This window comes from Battus philenor, unplaced genomic scaffold, assembly GCF_028537555.1.
Source record: "Battus philenor isolate CCGP_79_NKW_IND1 unplaced genomic scaffold, ilBatPhil1.0.hap1 SCAF_17, whole genome shotgun sequence".
Taxonomy (NCBI): Eukaryota; Metazoa; Arthropoda; class Insecta; order Lepidoptera; family Papilionidae; genus Battus; species Battus philenor.
Window position 1 is genome coordinate 5,644,077 of NW_027181679.1, and position 21,901 is coordinate 5,665,977.

The following is a 21,901-nucleotide window of genomic DNA, read 5'->3' on the forward strand; positions in this document are numbered from 1 at the left end:
TATGATTATTGACAGAACAGCTGTCACTTTCATCAGCCATTTTTTTATTTTTTGTACTTAGTCAATGTTGTCATTGTTTTTATGAATGATTGTTTGGGTCAATATCTTTGGAAAAAAATATTGTACAATGGAAATACCACTTTCTAAAAAGTATGTATTAATATAAATTTTATGAGGGATCTTTTATTTTTAACTTTTATTTTATCTTTAAAATGGGAAAAAATATATGTAATACTGATAAAGATTAATTTATTCTCAAATACAACTTTTTTGACAAAATCGTAAAAATTTGTGTAAATAAACTTTAAAAATATGTGGTGTTTTTTTATTGTGTTTTGTGCTTTGTATTTACTGATTACTCATAAACTAGCAAGCACGGGCACGAGAAGTAAGCCTCAATGATCTTCTGGATGATCTATAAGATTCATGATATTTTTTTTATTTTTAGACCCGTACTCTATTGGTCAACAATACGGAGCATTAACGATTTCCTCACAATGATCATCGCTATTTGTGAGAAAAATATATCGTATAATTTTTTTTTATGCGTAGCCGTATTTAAAATCAAACAAGCCATCTAATTGGTATTAATTTATTCCTAATATTTAAATTTTTTAAAATAAATAATATTTATATGTTTAGTATCAATAAACAAAAATCAGTAATTAAATGTTATATGATGTTATAATGAAAATTTTATATTGAAGTATTTATTTTAGTTTCATTAAATTCATTGTTATAATGATTACTCTCAATTAATATACAACTTTGGTTAGGTAAATATTTTATTCTGTTTGTATTACAATAACTTGGCAGCACTTAAATAAATATAGATATACACCGATTAGCATCGGCGATATAATATGTCTGTAGTGGACTGTCGTCGGCTTTTGGTTTTGGCGTTGTTCATGTAATTTCTGATTTTTTTATTGTAAAGTTGCTTTATACACCTACATTTTAGTAGTTTACTCATAAAAAAGTAAATTATAGCACCTTAAAGTGTTTTTACCGGCTCTTTTCTTCTAGGTAAGATTTGTGGTAGCGATAAGTAGTAACTTTTTACTTTCATACATTACAGTTCTTGTTTGTATCCTTAATTTTGTTGATATTGTGCTAGAAAGTTTTAAATAACATAAAGATAGTAATTTGTATGCAGACTTTTGTTTTAAAATGACGACGAAGTAATTTAAGCGAAAGTACTGTCAATAACCTTTGACATGTGTCATTGCTTACGTGTCATTCTTTATAACGTATCGGCATCGAATCCTCCAGTAAAATAGCCGAATAATAGTTTTATAATATTTTTACTTGTTCATTAGGTATTGGCTTATTTTAAAATCACTATTTTTTATTCGTAGTTTTTCTTTTCTTAAGAACCTAATAACATTTCATATCTTGATTTGCGGCCGATTATATTTAATTATTTATAATTATAACATTTTAATATTGTGTATGTTACACATTAGTTTGCGTTAAATTTTCAAGTGATTTAAGTTCTTGAACTATATATTTATTGAAAACGAATGTTTTAGGAAAGTTAGTTAAATTAGTTTATACATTTTATGACATCCCTAAATTTTTTTTAATAAAAACATGTCTGATTATCTGTTTTAGGTTTTATTCTTGATTTTTAAGATTTATTTATTACTTATTTTTGAGCTATATATAGTTCATATTCTATACTTAAAATGTCCTTAAATTCAGTTGAGAAATTTATGCTTAGCTGACTTGTTGTAAAATAAGTTACAATTTGAACTGTGGCGACTGCTTCCCCAACTACCAATATGACATTTTTATTATTAATATAAATTCACAATATAAAATGTAACTAGTTTTAAAAATTTTGTTATAATCTGCTTGGTTTTTAAATGCAATTATTAAAAACATCAAATATATAGCAAACAATTAAAAGGTACATTTTTCTGGAATATAGCTAGGTCTAGCAGGCGGCAGGTCCAATGGAGCTGCAAGCATTGCTAGTTCTCTGTGGTCTTGGTGTGACTGGTGCAGCAGTTATCTTGTTAATGGGCCTGTTCTCTGCATTTGGTACTACATATGAAGAAGCAATTGCCCAACAAAGAAAAGCTACCACTGAGCTTCTAGCTTTAGCAGATAATAAAGGAAAGGCTAAGAAAACTAGCAAGAAAGCTAATAAGAAGGTATTATTTGTTATTTCAATTTGTTTTTAAATCATCATTAAAAGGTAGAAGGAACTCTGGTAGAAAAGTAGGTAGATGGGTAAAATTAATTCTTATAGTTAATTATAAACATTGACTGTTTTTTCAGCAATAATTAAGTTTTCTACTAATTAGATGTGAATTTTTACTGAAGAATCTTTTTATACCATCAGACAATCTTTTGTTTTACTTTCATGTAAAGTTATTTAAATTTATGACAATAAAGAACAGGTAAACTGTTCACACCTGTGTTTGCATATGGCTTTGCAAGTTTTTACCTGTTCAAGGCTTATTATTGCAAATATGAATAAGGCTATTCCCAAGTAAATGATCTGTTACTCGCTGTTCAGACAAATTGATAAAACATTGTTTCATAATTTTTCAATCAGGTGCACACATTTTTGGGATTTTCAAATAATAAATTTATGGTGTTATTTAACTTTGAATTGCACAGTACCTTAGAGGAATTTTTATAAATTTATTCCAGGCAAAACAAATATTATGGCATTTAAAATTTTAGCTGTATTATAAGTATACAGATAATAGTTAAGTAAGAAAAGGACCAGTATTTAGACACTTCCGCACATGCAGTGGTAGTCATGCAATAAAGTGCACCACCCGCCAGCCCGCTGATAATGCGTATGCGGCAAACAATGTGAATCACACAACCGCCACCGCCAAATTACTCAACACGTTTTTCACCCCTCCATGGGGGCATCTTCAAGAGTTATGTTACACCAATAAGTGCCAAACACAGAGTGAGCTCAGTCCATCGCCGCTTGTTATTTATATGCCACCTTCTCCTTCACTTGATCACGTGGGCTATTTTTTACCCTTTATTATGCGTGAGTTATATTTGTGATTTCACATAACAGACAAGTACCCAGACCGAGTCCCCCGGCAAACTTGTAAAAATGGAGTGGAGGAAACATTGACTTGCTTATTGAATATAGTTCCAATACCCGCATGTCTTATTATTTCTAACCGTTTCAACACGTCCATCCGCATTCCTTTGCTACAGGTATGCAGCACGTCATAGGAATGACCGTGCGGTAAACTATGTCCCGACTCTAATAAATGTTTAGAGAAATTCGATCTTTCAGGGCATCATTCCTATACGCAGAAATATGCTCCTTATAACGAATGTTAAAATTTCTACCAGTTTGACCCACATATAGATAATAGTTCACCACCATTTAAATTTGTGGTTAATTATGACAAAATTGCAGATATGTTTATATTCCTTCCTAAATTTTAGTTGAAATTAACTAAATAACATAAAATGTATATTATTATCAGAACAATGGTGTAATATTTTGTTTTAATAGAAACATCAATATTATCATTATTTTGACAATTTTTTTTGCCAGAATCATATCATTTACTACCACACTTCCTGTTTTTTTAAATATAATTTTGGCAACTATTCTAAAACATAAGTGAACACAATAAACCACTTCTCTGCACATGCTTCTCAGTTTTGATAAAAGTTTCTACTGTACTCATAAATATGAGAAAGGGATGTAAAATAGCTTTAAAATAGTTTGTCAACAAATCTTGTCTTGAATGTTAATATTTTTCTTTCTTTTCAGTTATTAGTTTATTGAAAATTACATAAGTAATACATAAATCCAAAATAAACAAAATAGAGCACACTTAACTTTTAACAAGTTAAAATATGTTTTAAGCTGTTTTGTCATTTATTGCACCATAGTAGTATATATTTTTTGTGTTGTATGATTATGATTGGATAACTTTTTAATGAATTTAATAATTGTTGAACAAGTAAGCAGTCTATTCAAAGAAATTCTTTCCGAGTACCAGTTATTCTACCTACATCTTATCTTATGATTATTACTATAATTGCTGTGGTCACCACCAATCAAAATCAAGAAAACTTGAGTAGATGATATTGCCAATTTTATGACAAAGATGACAAATGATGCAATTAAATCATAAATACAAAGGACTATAATTCATTTGATAAAAACAATTATGCATCCATTATCATTAAATCCCTAGTTAAGATTCTTTTTAATGAAATAAGCACTATTTGCATTATCAAATATAAAATTAAATATTCAACATATATTCCATATCCACAAAACCAAAGTTAGACTGAGGAATGTTTAATAATTAAATTTTTCGACAGTTAGCAAAAAAGGAGAAAAAAGAAAATGCTACAGCTGCAACAGGTAGTGAGCCAGAAAGTGAGGCACTTGCAGAAAGTGGCATTGACGAAGATACACCTCCAGCTCCAAAGCCACATGTTGAATTTTGCCCTCCTGTTGTTGTTGATGTACCAACTGACACTCCACCCAATATTAAGGTATGTTTGTTTTACAATAAATATATTGCCTTTAAAAATAATTGTTCTTAATGGAGCTCTGCATATTGGGCTATTTATGCTTTATACAAAATATATTTAAGCAAGATTTATTACATTTCTTTCAATGTTATTTTCAATAATGTCAGGTGCATGTATAACTGACTAGTATATTCCAATTTATGCAGTATTTATATTACAAGCAAATTACTGTTATATTGAACAGCATTATAACTATTATACAAAATTGTGTTCTATTATACCAACATTCAAATTAAGATTGAGTTTATTTAAGTGAATATTGGAACAGATTTCTGATTAAGAATTTATGCATGTTTTAATCATACCTTGTTATTGGAAATTCAAGTGAATATATACTTAGTATAGTTTTTGCTAATTAGGGAAATGGCTTTATTGATGATTACTAATAGATAAATTAACAAAAAGATCAATCTGCCATAGGGTGGTGTGGTGTTGTTAAGTAAGTCTCATGCACATTAGTAGGTAATGATAACCATCACAGTTTCCCACCCATATCTCCAGGTTTTTTCATTACAAAAGTGAATTCCATGATAAGTCCACATAAGAGAAATTAGCATTTGAATATCTGATTTTTGTTCATGTGTTATTTGCCTTTATATTGATCAAATATGATCTTAACATAGTTTCAGTGTATAATAACTTATAGTATGCTTTTAATTAATGGTACACTTGTTTTTGATTTATATTACTTTTAATGGGTGGTAAGGGTAGATTCCCCATTGGTAGTATCTCAGTATTTAATCGGTCCTTTTAATGCAAACAAATTGTATTTCTCTTCAGCTGGCATATTATCTCCTAACACATCTGCTAGTCGGTTAATTGATTGCACAACATTGTGAAAAAAATACTTGTAAACAGATTTGTTTCCCTTTGCTGTTTCAATGCAATATATTTTATTAAAATGTTATCTCAAGAATAATTAAAGGCATAAAATATTCTTTACAGTCCATTATTCTTTTATAAAATAGCAAATATTTCTATAAATTCGTATGAAGATTTTAGGTAATGATAATTATCTCTATACGGAATTCAGCAGAAAACTGCAAGATAATGATGGAGTCGTTTTTTAATACATATTTTTTTCAAATCATTTTTCGAATTCTACTAGCTACTCCACTAAACTATAGTATCTATCTGTTATAATATATTATTTGTTTATATACCTGTTATAGTATAATATCTATGTGTAATTTAATATTAAAGTGTGGTGTAATGTATGAATATATACATATTTTATATAATTTTTTTATAAGGTATTTCTTCATACTTATATGATTATTTTAGATTTTTCGTGATTGCACTGATGGTTACATTTTTTAAGTTTAATTTAACTTATTTTAATGATTTTTAAATTAAAATTGAAACAATTACATAATAAAAATATATCTATAATTTATATTAGGAGTGATGTGGCCCCTTCATATTCTGAAATCATACATAGGTTGTCTTATTTATGTGAAGACAGATGATTGATTTTTCAATACCACTATATTTATTTCATATTAATGTTGTGCCTTCTGAAATAATATCTTTAGCACTATTCTTTTCGATAACAGTTTTGTTAGAAATAAAAAAGTTGAAAGGTAAAATATTTTGAGTAACATTAATAGGACAAATATTTAAATGATAATTGAATGCACCTATTATATTTAAAATAAGTCCATGTTTGCTTGGCTAGATACTCCCTTTTGGACAAATAATTATATATTTTTAGTATATCATAGTTGATATAAGATAGGTAATGAAAAAGGTCATACATATTGGATTTCCCCGTCTATTTAGGTATAAGAAATGGTTCAACTATCGTGTGCTTTTTATACTAGAAAACCAATAGGGGACAATTTACTGATAAATAATGTCTGATTCATAAAAGCTATGGGCTCCATGCATGTTGTTGGTTGCACTACACTGCGCTGGTTATTTTGAGAAAAAAGGATGGATCGAAAATGTTTGTTAAAAAAAGACAAAGTAAAGAATCTCACAATACTCAATTCTCTGATGGTACTTACCCATTTCTCGGATGATGTAGACAATAAAACAGTATATATATAATTGCAACAGTATTAGTCTTAATGCACGGCATAGACACTATTGTATGGTAGTTTTACTGTCTGCGCAGATTCGCAAACGCGGCAAGGATCCTAAAGTAAAGCCGATACTTTTAAATAAAGAGGATCCGAGCTGCGTTAGCGATCCAAGCTCGCTGCTCACTCCCACCGGCAGCACTGTCTCCAACCATTTTGAAGAGATGCAACCAAAGGATGAGTTCGAGTTGTTGCACTCGACATTCCTTGAAAAAGTGAGTGTGTAATACACATTCCTCTTGCAAGAGCAAGTCGTTTTTGTGTTCTACTTATTGCTTTTGTAGTTCTTAACATGCACAAAAGTAGTTCAGACAGTATTGGTGGCGGTTATATTGTAATTGGCTAATTTTATTTGCTTTGGCATATTGTCGATGTCCTTATGTGCATGCAATTTATGTAAGTATAGACATTATTAATGTTTAATATTGTTCTGTATCTATATCTGTATTGTATCATTATTAACTTTGGTCTGTAATTTAGAGATTGTATAACAAGTGACATGACTGGCTAACACAATTTATTTATTTAGCAAAGTATCCTTAGAAAAAAATGTTTTATGTTTTTGTATAATTTGGGAAATATATAAGAAACTCAAACCTTAACTTTTGGTAATGAATAATATTATTACAAACAGTTGACGTAGGTCTCTTTTCAGGCTTTAGAAAAGAAAGAGGATGTTGAAAAGAAGGATAAGCTTTCAAAGTCAGCAAAAAATGCAAAAACTTCGTCTAAGTTAACTGCATCTTCAGAACCAGTTAAGGAAGATATTGTGCAAGAGCGTCAAATTCCTGTTGAAACTACTAAAGAACAACGGAAGGGTAATTTTTCATTTGTATATATAATAGTTATCTGCAATTATAATAGTTAGCCATTGTGTGTAAATAGATATTCATATAACAAAATTATAATTACAGTAAAAAAAACGGAGAAGAAAAATACCGCAGAGGAAAATGTGACTGTGACTGATGAAGTAGTTCCACCTTTGAATGCACCGCAACCTAGCGAGCTGACTACAGAGAAACTACTTAAACAAGCACTGGCCCCGGTTGCAACTCCTCCCGCGCCCTCCCCTCCCGGCGGCAAAAACAAGAAGAAAAAAGTTGAGCCCAATGTGCTGTCGCTAATGGGTAAATTTGTTTTAGTAAGATTTGTAATTTTTGATCAGTTATTAGGTTGCTGGGGCCTAGAGGTTGGTTACATAGAGGACACTACAAACTAGTGAACGCAACATAGCACCTCTATAAGGTGAGCAGTGAGGATGCAGACTGTTTCGAATTGATCTTATTCTAAATCAATGAGGAAGGCCCATGTCCAGTCCAAGGATTGAAATTATGATGATGATCAATTGTTTTTTTACTATCACGCTTTTACTATTTTACTATTACTAGGAACAATATGCAAGTGTCAGATAAATTGAAAAATATAAGATATATTTATGAAACAATTTTTTGAACGTTTTTTTAACAAAAAGTTGATGTTGAATTTAATATTATATATATATAACAGCTGGAGATAGCGGAGTAGTTGCAGTCAGCGAACTTGTGCGTGTAGTAAGGGAAGCAACTCTCTCACACACCGAAATACAAATACTAACCGATGCCTTGCTCAACAAGCATCATGATCCCCTACCTGAACATTCCGAGTGGACTGAGGTGAGCTTATAATTTGTTAATAAAATAAATTTATTTAAGCAATATTAATTTGTATTTTCCTCATAGCACATGTTTTGTTTTGCATCAATAAGTTTATTTATTAATTATTCCGTTTTAATTAAAATTATGTCTTGATCATAGGGCCCTAATGATCCAATGCAAAAATTGAAGAAGCAACTCGCAGAGAAGGAAAAATCACTTGCTGATGAAATAGAAGCGTCGCAAGCTCTGCACGCTAAGCTGAAGGAGCTGCGGTAAGTAATCAGTGAAAAAACATTTTAATTTATAAAGAAATATGGTAATATGCCTAGTTATATGAGTAACAAATTGAGGAGATGCCTTTAATGAGTTAGTAGCTAAAGTAAGTTAATAGCTAATATAAATTAGATTTATACTGTGCTCCTAAGTCCTATGGCCATTTTGCTTTTCCAGATATTTTTGAAAGAAGACTGCTTTCTATAATAAGCCAACAATTGAACTTTATGTATCGGAATATTTTCTGGTTTTGAATAAACTTCCATTCCTTACCGCAACCGCTGTGCCGCGTCATGAGAAGGCACATAGTGAGTCGGGAAGGAGAGGAGGGAAATATTGGCCGCTTCGTCCCGTCAGTCCGTGTTTTGGCGGCGGCCACCTCACCATTCTTTTCTAAGATGCGGTTCAATAGTCTCGGTAGTACTATCTGAAAATGTTAATATAATAAACTCATGAATAGTAGTTTAAAATATGATGATGCTGTACCAATTTGTGAAACAATTAAATGATGCAGCGCGACCCTGAACGCCGAGCGCGGTCGCGCTGCGGCAGCTAGTCGCTCCGCTGAGCAGGCCGCCGGTGCCGCTCGCGCCGAGCTACACACATTGCAGGCACGGCTTCAGCGCGTCCTCGACGACAACCACGCACTCGCTCAAGAGAAGTTGCTTGTAAGTACTCCTGAACTCTAACCTTGTGTACTGATTTTTGAATAAAAGATATTAGTATTAAGTGTAATTATTAGTTGTTTTAAGGTAGCAATTTTTAACTTATTATAAACAAAAGAACCTTCTTCCAAAACAGATGAACAGATATCAATGACCCTTGTGACTAAATTTAATTCTATTGATTATTTAAGTGAGAGTTCGATCTGTTTCTAGATTCTATCAATTATGTCTTTCTGGCATTCTTCCCATGATCACCATACCAAAAAATTGGTAACTGTAAATGATAATATGTGGGTAATAGTATAAATGGATTCATACAAAAAATTCATACCAACAACAAGTTATTATCGACGAGTCCCAAACCGATGCTCTCTAGTAGGAGATCTTGAGAGCCTAGTCACTCCATGGAGCACCCGACGAAGCGATCTAAAAGCTCGCCGGCTCTCGGTGAAATAGTTGTACGTAGCGGCCCGAGCTAAGGTTCCTCCAGTGGCCCTCCAGTTTCGCAATCTTAAAAGATTTTGGTTTAACAATAAATGTTGCTCATGTTTTTTTTATAGCTTCAGTCTAAATTGGGCGCCGAGGGCGAAGCACAAGCACAGCGAGTACAGATGGAAATGCACATCCAAAGGTTGTCAGAAGTAAGTGCATTTTCTGATTTACACTGGCTTAAATAGCTGGTACCGGATCCTCAGCAGCTCATTGTATATTAGTAATAGCGTGCTAAGGATTTATCCACGTGCACCTGCTTAAAATCACTTAGCCAAGTCTACCTCCACTCTCAGCTCAATAAATTCTTGCTCTTTTTTGGAAACCGATAAACCGTATATCTTTGTCTATCTACATATTTTTTATGTGTTTTGTAAATATGGTAGAAATGTTGCCGTGGGGGATCCGTCGGAAACAGCTAAATTTTGTAAATGGTATAGGAGTAAAAAAAACCCACTGAAAGCCTCTTGCTATATTAACCCTGTCTGGTTTATAAAATATATTAATACTGTTATAGTCAGAAGCGGCGCTTCTGCAACAACTGACAGCATTGCAAGCGGAAATGAACACGCTTGCGCGAGAGACCGCGCAGGCTCGTTGTGACGCGGGAGCGGCGCGTGACTCCATGATGCTGGCGCAGCGACACGCTGAGGATCTAGCCCAGCAGCTGCAGGTGCGTTTATTTATTCTTTACTATCCACAATAAATTATTTACAGAAATCGCGGAAAAATGAAAGTAGAAATATAAGGAGTGATAACTTATTAGTTAAGTACCATATATAATTTATCCATGTCCACGTTGTATCATTTAAAGTGTGTGTCACGAGATGAGTCTGTAGAGCCTATTTTGATACAAACCAGAATCAAATTGAACTCCTTTATAAGGCATCTTTCAACTTAAAGCTATTTGGGCTCCAAACGCACCCTGGTCTGAGAAGAACCCACTACAAACTCAAACAGGTTCTTATTAAGATCGTCGGAAAAAGCTGGATGCAACTCTTTCCAGCGGTAAACTTCCTTGACGTTCTAAATGACGATGATTAAAAAGCATTAGCGGAAATAATTACCCCACCGTGGTGTCCCCAGTCAGGTATCAAAGTACTTACGCACTTGATACATTTTTACGAATTAATCTAGACTGTGATAATTCAGAATATATTTGGCGATGCAATGAAAGAAATTTAAAATGAATGAGAATGTTAAATTATGTGATATCTGTTAGAAGATTAAATGAAGAAAAGAGAAGAGAATGGAAATAAAAGAAGTGTGAAATATTTATTACAATAAGCTGGGGGTGTACGAGAGGCTCCCAAAAACGGGGGCCATAAAAAATAATATACTTACCCACTATGGTGTACTTACACAGACGTCTTCCAAGAGCTGGTCTTTTAGAAGATGTCTTTGTAGGTTAAGCAAATTGGAGACTAAAATAATTCATTGTTGCTGTATTTAAAAATTCCAACAATAATGATTGTTTTATATTTTATTATTGTAGGAGGCGAACCGCGCATATGCAGAGCTTGAACAACAGCGTCAAAGGGTGGTACACGCAGAGAAATTGGCACAACAAGAGTTGCGAGAAACACAAGAGAGACTTACAAGTAAGTCATAAGTAAATTGTGCTTTACAAATAAGTCATAAGTAAAACATTGTTCATTAATCTGTAATACAATGTATTAAAAGCATTAATTTAAATAGTCTGTTTAATACATAATATACATATAAGAATCTACTATGGTTTGCAATCAAAGCTTAACAATTTTGAGTAAAAAAAACGTGAATTAATTTCAATAGGTTTTATATTGAACGGTTTGTAACACTCTTTTTGTTGTTTGTGGGTTTAATTAAGGGAATCAGTATAAGTAAATTTGAATTTTTTGATACAAGTTATTTTGTATAATTATAGTTGATCGCGTTTATTGTAATCAATAACCTATAAAAGGTTACATTGTAAAAAATACAATGTTATATACATACATAAAGTGTTAACTTTAAATGAATACATTGCAATGTTTTATTTGGTTAAAACCAAGCAAGTAACATATACAGATCTTTCCCTTATATTATTATACTGCTTTTATCAATAGATTTGTCATAGAATTAAATTACTCAATTTAAATTAATATTTTTAAAAAAGACGAATTAAAACTTATTAATCTGTTGACAGGCATGAGCGAAATCCAAAATGAAGTGCAGCGATTGACAAGTTACGCACAGGCAGCCGAAAGCAACATGGAAAATCTAAAAGAAGAGGTAGAAAAAGCTAAACAAATTGCAGAGAAAGCTAAAGAAGAAGCTGAAATAGCTGAAAAGGAAATGGAAAAATCTACAGAGGAACTGAAAAGATTACAGGAAAAAACAGAGAAACTGAAACAAGAATCAAACAAAATAAGAGAAGAATCTGAGCAACAGAAGCTACAAGTAAGCACAATATTCTTATTTAATCCTTATATTACTCAAGGGAGTTTGATTTAAGGAAAAAAATCGAGTATTTTTCAATGAATGAATTAATTCTATATTTAACTTTATAGTTAAAATTCAACCTGAAATTCTAAGTTATGAGTATAAAGTCAAATTTCGATGAAAGCATAAACAAAAAATTTACTTTTAGTTGTCAAACAAGATTGCATCGCTTGAGGAACTGGTGCAACTACGAGAATCAGAGTTGGCTGAAGTGAAGCAAATGGCAGCAGCAGTTCCCGCGCAAAATGGTCTGCCCCTACACAATGAAGATGGCTCGGTAAATAGATTTGGTTTAGCTTATAATCATTAATTTTTTGCTTGTATGTGTTCCATTCTGTTTGGAATGGAACACATACATGTAAAAATAATATCGTTTACACTTCGTTGGTTGGGCGACAAATTCTTTTGGAGTCGCGTCAACATAAAAATAAAACTCATTGCCTCGGATTCTTGTCATTAAAATATTTCTTTATTGTGTAATTTGCTTTTTTTAATTTTGGTTTTAATATGTATTATGAATTTAACTTATGTTAGTTTAATATTTATTTACGTTCACTGAAAATAAATTGTAGTGGAATAGCATTTAGTAGAATAAACACATAACTAAGACCATTAAGCTGGTATTTCTTTATTCTACTCTTAGTGAGAAAACTCGAGTTAGATATTGAAGTTATTGTGGTGCTCGCCGGCCTCTGCAGGTTTTCAGAGTATTGGTATAAGTGTAATTGCAAGTGTAGGCCACCATATGCATGAGATCTGAAAACTTGTGATGATGTCACACAATAACTGGGAGTCCTGAGTACAGTAGAGAAAAAATATTTATAAACACATGAATAGTGTTCAAGACAAAAAGTGCCATGATAATCATGCAGTAGTAGTTTTTTTTCCTTTACAAATCATCTCAATAAATATATGCTAATTATAAGATGTAGTGAAAAGAATCAAAATGGCATTTATGTTTTATTCTAAAAATATGATAGTAGTATTCTTAGTATCTTCTTCTCAGCTCACACATGCCTATAGCAAAGCACAGGCCTCTCTCCCAGAAATGCTATAATGACGGACCTTACCTATGTCGTCGGTCCACCTATTGGGGAAGTCTATACACGCCGCGTTTACCGGCTAGTTGTCGTCACTCGAGAACCTTTCGATTCCAACAGCCATTGGTTTCGCGAACGATATGCCGCCCCGCCTACTGTCACTTCAGACGAGTAATTCTTAGAGTCGTGTTGAATATGGTGTAATTCGTCAATGAATAGTATACCAAAGAAATCTTTAGCATAACGGTATAAAAACTATTATGTAATGATGGGGCATAAAAGTATAATATATCGTAACATTTCAGCGTGAAAGTCGACTGCAGAGATTCGAATCCATAGTGGAAACCTTAAGGGAGGAATTGACGGTGACTCAAAAGGCAAATGTTGAATTGAGGCACCAGGTTGATTCACTGAAGGAACAGCTGTACCTTTACCGAGAGAAGAACAATGTGAGCACCTTATTTTGTTCAAAAAGTTCATGTTGTCGTGTGTTTAATATTCAACAAAGTAATCAGACATTTAATAGAATTAACAGTTGGTTTAAAGTTTGTAACCATTTTAATTTAGCGGCACTTTGTAGGTATTCACTTATTGTGCGGAACATTTTTTAATGTATATTTGGTCTATTACAATCATATACATAACATTTATAATAAACATTTAATTTCTTCATAATTTAATAGTATTTGCAAACACTTTTCGTTGCACCGTTTAGATGAAAATTTTAATGAGTTTTTGCTTGATGATTTTAAATCCTGCCACATAGGAGTTACGAACTAAAAACTGGAAAGTTATGGAGGCGTTACAATCAGCCGAAAAGGCCCTCCAGGCGAAATCAACCAGCGCGATGCCGGCCCAAAACTTGCTGTCTGTAAGTGTTATGTTCAAACATAAACTGTTCCAAATTTGTCAACTGTCGTATTAAGGCTTTCGCTAGAAACTTCAAATATTTAGCTAAGTTAATAAATACTGTAATAGTATTTAACATCTTCCCTTAGGTCTCAGTCTAGAAACGGAATATAAAATGGATGGCATATATTTTTTTTTGCTTTAAACGCTAGTTTTTCTTCGGCCGGCTTCGCTTATACTTATACAGTGTAAAAGTTTTTAGATAATATATGCAATATCACATATCAAACTTCCTGTTAAAGTCTCAAATTATTTTAAAATCAGATCAATCAAGTTTTCACTTAATATGTTGCATTTTATTCATTAAGCAATTTACAAATATAAAATCATTGTAATTATTTGTTTTTAATCATGATAAACTGCAATTCTCTCTAAAGTAAAATCTTTGTTGATAAAAGGTAACATGCTTAGAAACAGATTTCTCTTTAAAATCACATATATTCGGAGGGAAACACTGTTGAAGGAATTCTAAACTTATAATGCAATAAATATAAATACTATTGTATAAAGAGATGTTCTTGGTGTGACTCGAAGTTCAGTTAAACAGAAATTTACTTGCCTAAAATTAATAATCTATATCAGTATGTATATTTTTTAAAGAAGAATAACAAAAATGCTTTGTGGCCCGTATGTTGTAGAATAGAGCAAATTATGTAATATTTTATTATTTATGTTGATGTTAAAAATCAATGTTTATTGTTGTTTATGAAAGCTTAAATTGCTCGTGCATTCAAAAAAATTATCTACTTTAATGTAGAAATAATTGTTTAACTGTTTCTCAATTTAAATATATGTATGTAACAGGTTGTCAATCTCCCTTCCGCTTTTTTGCTCTTTATTCAATGCTTTATAAAAAGTGTTACAGTGATCGGATTTAGTTCAAATATGCGCCGTTTTGCTCGATAATCTGTTTCCATCTAGACGGCAACTTCATAATACCTCCCTCGTAGAAGCCCCCCTCCTTATTTGCGAAGAACTCGGACAGCCACTTTTCACAAACCTCTTTTGAGTTCAACTTTACACCACCAAGGGCGTTCGCCATGGACAGGAACAGGTGGTAATCACTTGGCGCTATGTCCGGGCTATATGGTGGATGTGATAAAACCTCCCATCCGAGCTCCCGTAGCTTCTGACGAGTCATCAACGAAGTGTGTGGTCTGGCGTTGTCCTGGTGGAACACTACACCCTTCCTGTTGGCCAATTCTGGACGCTTCTGGTCGATCGCCTGCTTCAAGAGGTCCAGTTGTTCGCAGTAGATGGTAGAATTAAGCGTCTGGCCATATGGGAGCAGCTCATAGTGGATGATTCCCTTCCAATCCCACCAAACACACAGCAAAACCTTCCTGGCCGTCAATCCCGGCTTGGCCACTGTTTGGGACGATTCACCGGCCTTCGACCACGACCGTTTTCGCTTGATATTGTCGTATGTGATCCATTTTTCGTCGCCAGTCACCATCTGCTTCAAGAATGGGTCGAGTTCGTTCCGTTTCAGCAGCATATCGCAGGCGTTGATTCGGTCCAGAAGGTTTTTTTGCGTCACATCATGCGGCACCCAAACATCGAGTTTTTTTTTGTATCCAGCCTTCTGCAGATGGTTTAAAATGGTTTGGTGACTAACTCCCATCTCCTGGGCGATGTCACGAGATGCCACATGCCGGTCTAACTCGATGTAGTCCATGATTTGATCGGTATTTGTCGTCACAGATCTTCCGCCGGCTGGCTTATCCATGGTGTCGTTTTCGCCGGCTCTGAATCGTCGAAACCATTCCTCAGCGGTTCGAAGTGATAGAGTACCATCCCCCAAAACACCATTAATCTCACGGAACGTTTCTCTAGCGGATTTGCCTTTAACGAAGGAAAACTTTAAAATGGCGCGAATTTCGGCGTTAGTGAACTCCATGTTTACACGTCTATAACTGTTGAACGCAATATCCAAACTAATCATGCATAGCGTCGTTTTGTAGGTTATGTCAAGACCTTTCAAATTATGTATAGTATTGCCAGATACGAGCTCTGTAGCGCTTTGTACATAGCCGCGAAATTCAAAAGACAAAAAGGCGGAAGGGAGATATTTGACAACCTATTATTTGTTATGTTTAGATAAAACAACTCTGATATTGCCCTAGTTAAAAAATTTGTTTACTTAATTTTTTAAAAGGAAGCTGCTGCTCAAGCTCAAGAGTTGCAGTACAATGAAGTGGCCAACATACTACGTTCAGCTTGCCCCAACATCGCGCTGGGATCTGGACAAGGCAGAGATTGGCTACAAGATTTCGCTAATAATCTCAAAAATGCTTTCCATAACATGGAAGCCCAGAAGAAAGACCTAGAGAAGAGACAGGAGGAGTTACAGAAGAAATTAATAGAAGAAGCACCAACCGTTAATTCAAGGCTTCCAGAGTTGCTTGTGCAAAATGAACAACTGCAGACTCTTGTGGATAAATATAAGCGAGTAATTGAAGACACTGTAAGTTTGAGCCATACAATATTGGAAGTTATTTTTTATGTTATAAATAAATGTTATACAAAATATTACCATGCACATTGAACACAACATGAAATATTGGAAAAAACATATCTATAAAATAGCCTTATTAATAAACATGTTATAAAATTAGGAGGGTGCATTAAGTCGTCTACAACAAAATGTGACGGTGGAGGAACAGCGGTGGAGCAAGCAGTTGGCGGACAAGCAACGCGAGCTTGACGAGCTCAGACAAAGGACAGTCTCACAGGTATTGTGCACCTGTGTCGCATTACAGGAATTTCATAGTATATTGCAAAGCCTTTCATAAAACATTATATACATACATAAACTGAAATATCAATGTTACCTAAACATCACACCACAAAAATATTTTTAATGACAGCTAAATTTAGATACACATCAGAAATTAAAACTAAACAAATAATTTCACCCCCCTGTGTTACCATTTGTCACATTAGCGATCGCTCTTTCCCTTTCAGAGTGTTTTCATGTAAAACTAAAAACAATGGCTTGCATTGTAGTAATTTTATGCATTAATGACGACTAATATAATAAACCGTTAGTATGAATTACCATAACGGTAATTAGGCCATTACCAATGTAATATGTGAAACCATAAAATTTGGACTGTGTCCATAATAACCACGCGCGTGCAGATGTCGATTCTGACACACACACACACACATATATATAATAGAATAAATTTGTGAATAAGCTCATTACCATATGGCACCGACCTATCTTATGTGCATAGGAGAGATTATAGCTATTTCTACATGCACTACATCCTGAGGTCTCTTCAACCCGCACTAAGCGTTTTGCTACAACTTTATAGTGGGAACAGCCAAGGAATGGAACAATCTATAGGTGAGGTTGTTTCCAGCTAGCTGTAACTTCTAGGCAAACATATACTATCCCAGACCTGGTCGTCGCTTAACATCAAGCGAGACCGAGTTTAAATACTTTGCCTATAACCAATTAAAAATAATAACAGAAAAGAACAAATAATTGAAATACGTCCATCAAATATGTATAAATACACTTTATGGTTGGAGATTCAATTGATGATAATGATAATTAATTTATAATTATAATAGCTCTAATAATTTTCTTGCAAAAAGGCTATTATGAATGTAAATTAAACAACTACTAATAAACATAAAATTTAAAGATTTTTTACATTTTTGTAAAGTATGATACTTATGTAACAAGGTAAGTACTTATTTGCTAAGATACATGATACATGGCAGTAATCTTAACTAGTACATTCTCTAAAAGAAGCTTTTTCACTTAGGAACCTCTGGCGTTTGCATACTCCTGCATAGAGAGATCATTGCCTACCATCGTAGAAGAGGTATAGAGTCGCTGTCCCTATATGTGATTATTGTGTTGCGTTATTCTGTTACGTCGAGCATTTCAAATACGTGTTACAAACTTTACAATAAATAGTTGATTGTAGCACAACCCTCTAGGTATAGTTGGTTGTGACCGTCTTCTGTAAATATTTCACACATACATAGTTATAACTCTCTGAAATTATAATATTTTTATTATTATTGTCATTAACAAAATTATATTTTAGAACTTGTAATATATTTATTTATTTTTGGCCTTATCAAGCTATTAATCAGCTACATTGAATCCTCTGTTGGACTGGAGCCTGTCTGGTGTCTTATGTACGTTGACCGGTGATGGTATCCACACATGTATTATTTGTTATAGAAGGTTAAACTTTTGTCTCAGATGCAGAAGAAAATCGAATTATTGGAATTTGAATTGAAGAAGGCGCAAACAGCGAACCACAGTCACAGTTTTGCCGATGCGGAAAGACTTACAGAGGTATTTATTAATACAATAACTTGTCTTCTCTTGTCTCGGCAGGCCGGTTTTAATACCTTGTATTAATGTATACATGATATGTATATGTAATATATTAATGTATAGGTTGATTGGTTAAAGGTGTACAAGCATTAAAAGGGGTGATTTATTAGGAGTTTAATCTTAATATGTTTGAGAAGGTCAGGAAACTAGGCAAGTCGCTGACGTAGATGTAATTCTAGTAGATTTGCTAAAACAATTTTGTAAATTTAATGAGTTAAATAGATTTAATTACCTACTACCTTAGGAGGAGCTTTGCATTATGTTATCATTAAAATCGCCACAGACATTTAAATTTATCTTGCTTACTGTAAGTCGTCTTAACATATGCTAGAATATGATCGATCTCAAAGTCTTTATTATCCGCTATTGGCAGTGGGCACGTACAAGTAATAATATGACGCTCTATAATACACGAGATTTCTATGACACGGTCTACTGCAAGGGCTACAATGTCCCTGCATGAAAAGTTTTTTTTTTGTAAAAATAACTGGCATTACTATAGTTATCCAGCCAATGCTCAGTTTAACATAAAGTTAATATTGGATTGTTTTAAAAACAATTCTGTCTCTAGATCTTTGAAGAAAAAACTTTGTATGTTTTAGACCAGTGATTCCCAAAGTGGTCTATATCGATCCCTAGGGGTCTATGACAACCCGCAAGGGGTCTACGTCAGTGAAAAAAAATTTGGGGGTCCATGAAATGAAAATGGGGGTCCATGAAATGAAAATGGGGGTCCACGATAGTGGATCTCAACACATACACCAATACCCATTTACTTACATCATACTATCTTATAATATGAATTTACATTATTTATAAAGGTACCTATGAAGTAAAAAAATTATTATATATGTTTATAAAATTGTGTAAGTTGTAGGATGTTGGTATTTGCTTTGTGGTCGCAATACATTTTGAACTTGTAAAAACCTGAGAGTCGTAGTCTCAGAGCTTCGCTACCTTGCACTGACTTATTCAATTTTTCACTATAATATAATATAAATACGAATGTGGGACAAACAATTAAATTTACAGGAAATCAATATCAGGTAAGTAGGAGGTCTACCCAACACGAAAAAACATGGCAAGGGGTCTACGACACAAAAAGTTTGGGGAACTCTGTTTTAGACCCTGTCTAATTAAATTAGTACAACAGGCTGTTGTCGATACTCTTAGTTTAATTTCAAGTTATTTAATGTGAATGTATCATTATTGTTAATATTTGAATATTTATGTAAATACTAGCTAACTTATGTTCCGTCTAACAGTAAATAAATTCAGTAAATATTTGATTTTTAAATTTACCTAACATTATTAAGGCCAATTTTCACACGGCCAGAATGTTTGACTGGCGTTTTTTAAGTTGATCGTTTTAATCAAATTATAAAAAAGAATATCATATTTTAGTACTTAATATCCTATTCCGGAAGAAAAATTTACAATTATATATTTTATGATGTATGGTTCCAAAATCAAATACTAATATTATACTTTTGAGTGCATTAAACAATTTATTATTACAGGAAAGATTAATGGGATCCTTAACAGAAAAATTGGATTTAAGCAATGGACCTCCACAGGTAAATAAAAAGTAAAAAAATATCCTTGCAATTAAACAGAGAACTGTATATTGAATTAAACTATGAATCCCTTCCCAGGTGGCAATCCAAGAGAAATAACAATTGTGAAAAATAGAATGCTCTAATGTCCGCCGGTGTACTTGGAATGCACCGCGATGCAACGAGCGCAGCTAATGTTCGCGTCGTCTACTGACGCCACTGCCGGTGGATAAGCTTTATAAGTGTTTACTATAGACATTAACATTTAGATGGACTTTTACAAATACAAAATACACTGCGTCACCCCACTTTTACGTTTGTTTAGGTCCGTCTCATTCAACACAAGCCATGTATACAGTAGTTGAAGGGTACATATTGGTGTGGCAATGTAGCTTAGATCTTATGTAACCTAAAGAAAAGCTTAGTGATATATGTTGATATTGAACGATAGTTGATCAGATTAGGAAATAAATGTTCACTGCTCAGTAACCGGTTTGAATGATTTTATTTTATACTAATAGCTATTGAACTAAAATTGTAATGAAAGTACAATGTTTGAATGTTTCGGAGGGCTATTACACGTTTCATCAAAAGTAACTTTCTTATTAATTTAATTATTATGCTTATAATTCATACGATTTTACATTTTGAAAAATCTTAATGAGGAATGATTTCTATTATATACCTCAACACTCATGTTGTTTTGGCGAATTAAATAATACATGCACACCCACTTAGATAATAAAGAAAAAAAATCTGCTGGTTCCGTATACAACAGGTATACACTAACTTGCGCAGATAAATATGGAATTTTAATGCCAATGCTATATTTTTAAAATCATTTATGCATGTAGTATGTAATTAATTACTTCAGGGGTATTTTATTTCATAAATACAATCATGTTCGCCCTAAATTTTCTTTGTGCTTTCTATAATAAAACATCCTCATATAATTTCACCGATGCGATTAGACGTCTAGTGCAAGGCACAGGTCTTTTCTAAAAACATTCAAAACGTACTACGTAATGAAGCATATGAATGAAATAATATGAATTTATAAATCTTATGGTAATTTAATTTTGTAATCAAATTTTGGATGACTTATGGCTATTGCTTCGTGGAATAATTATCAGAGAGGAAAAAATACTGGCAGTTGCTTTGTTATAGGTTAAAGATTAAAAATGTTCCCAAAAGTAATGTCTAAACTAAATTTTTTAGTCATTTACATTTGAAATAGTTTGGAAATTATTTACACACCTTACTACTTTTTTTAATTTTATACATTGCTCTGAATGTAACATTTAGTGCTTTATTACAATATTTTTAAGAAATTTATTTATTGCTTTAGAAAATGTATGATTTGCCTATCCTTAGTGTAATCTTTTCTGTCAGTGCCTTAGGGTAAGATTTGAATTTGATAAGCTGACTGTTTAATTTTTAGTTGTGATAGAATCATATGCATGCTAAAATAAACGCATACGTTAAAATGTAATATTTTTTTTATATAATACCTTAATGGATAAAATATATGACAACTTGTCCTTGGAAATATAAGTTAGTAATATTGTAACTTTAATATATGTAATAATTTAAGCCAGTTTATATGATGATTCATTTATTAGATAAAGACATTATGAATAAAATATTTCTATGATTATTTTGGTTGTTTGATTTATAGAATGGTATTCATAAAGAAATATTGAATTTTGGTGTTACTCAATGAAATAAATAATCTATGATCAACTATTATTTAGGTTCTCGTTGTCTATTATATTTTATATCTAAACATTAAATAAAATGATCTTAAAATCTTTTATATATATAAATATTAAACATTACTGGATTGCTGTGCATAAAATTCAAAAAGAATATTA

The 21,901-nt window shown here is 32.7% G+C and overlaps 1 protein-coding gene across 7 annotated transcripts; it reads left to right on the forward strand.

Moving 5' to 3' along the window:
• The first annotated feature begins 836 nt into the window (after window positions 1-836).
• Window positions 837-21,684, forward strand: LOC137919665 (kinectin-like). 7 transcript variants are annotated; one of them, XM_068762799.1, is made up of 22 exons: window positions 837-910; window positions 1,934-2,159; window positions 4,330-4,506; window positions 6,665-6,844; window positions 7,285-7,447; window positions 7,544-7,756; window positions 8,136-8,281; window positions 8,423-8,535; window positions 9,051-9,204; window positions 9,762-9,842; window positions 10,208-10,363; window positions 11,186-11,291; window positions 11,858-12,111; window positions 12,302-12,430; window positions 13,499-13,642; window positions 13,960-14,064; window positions 16,261-16,569; window positions 16,721-16,837; window positions 17,885-17,944; window positions 18,313-18,429; window positions 19,992-20,048; window positions 20,127-21,684. In XM_068762799.1, the coding sequence occupies exons 2-22, from the start codon at window positions 1,959-1,961 to the stop codon at window positions 20,145-20,147; spliced, it is 3,003 nt and encodes a 1,000-aa protein (XP_068618900.1). In that variant the 5' UTR covers window positions 837-910; window positions 1,934-1,958; the 3' UTR covers window positions 20,148-21,684. The 7 variants fall into 7 exon arrangements, with proteins under 7 accessions (XP_068618900.1, XP_068618898.1, XP_068618901.1 ...); XM_068762797.1 differs by having other exon boundaries at window positions 858-1,026; XM_068762800.1 differs by having other exon boundaries at window positions 858-1,026; window positions 18,334-18,429.
• Window positions 21,685-21,901: the final 217 nt, after the last annotated feature.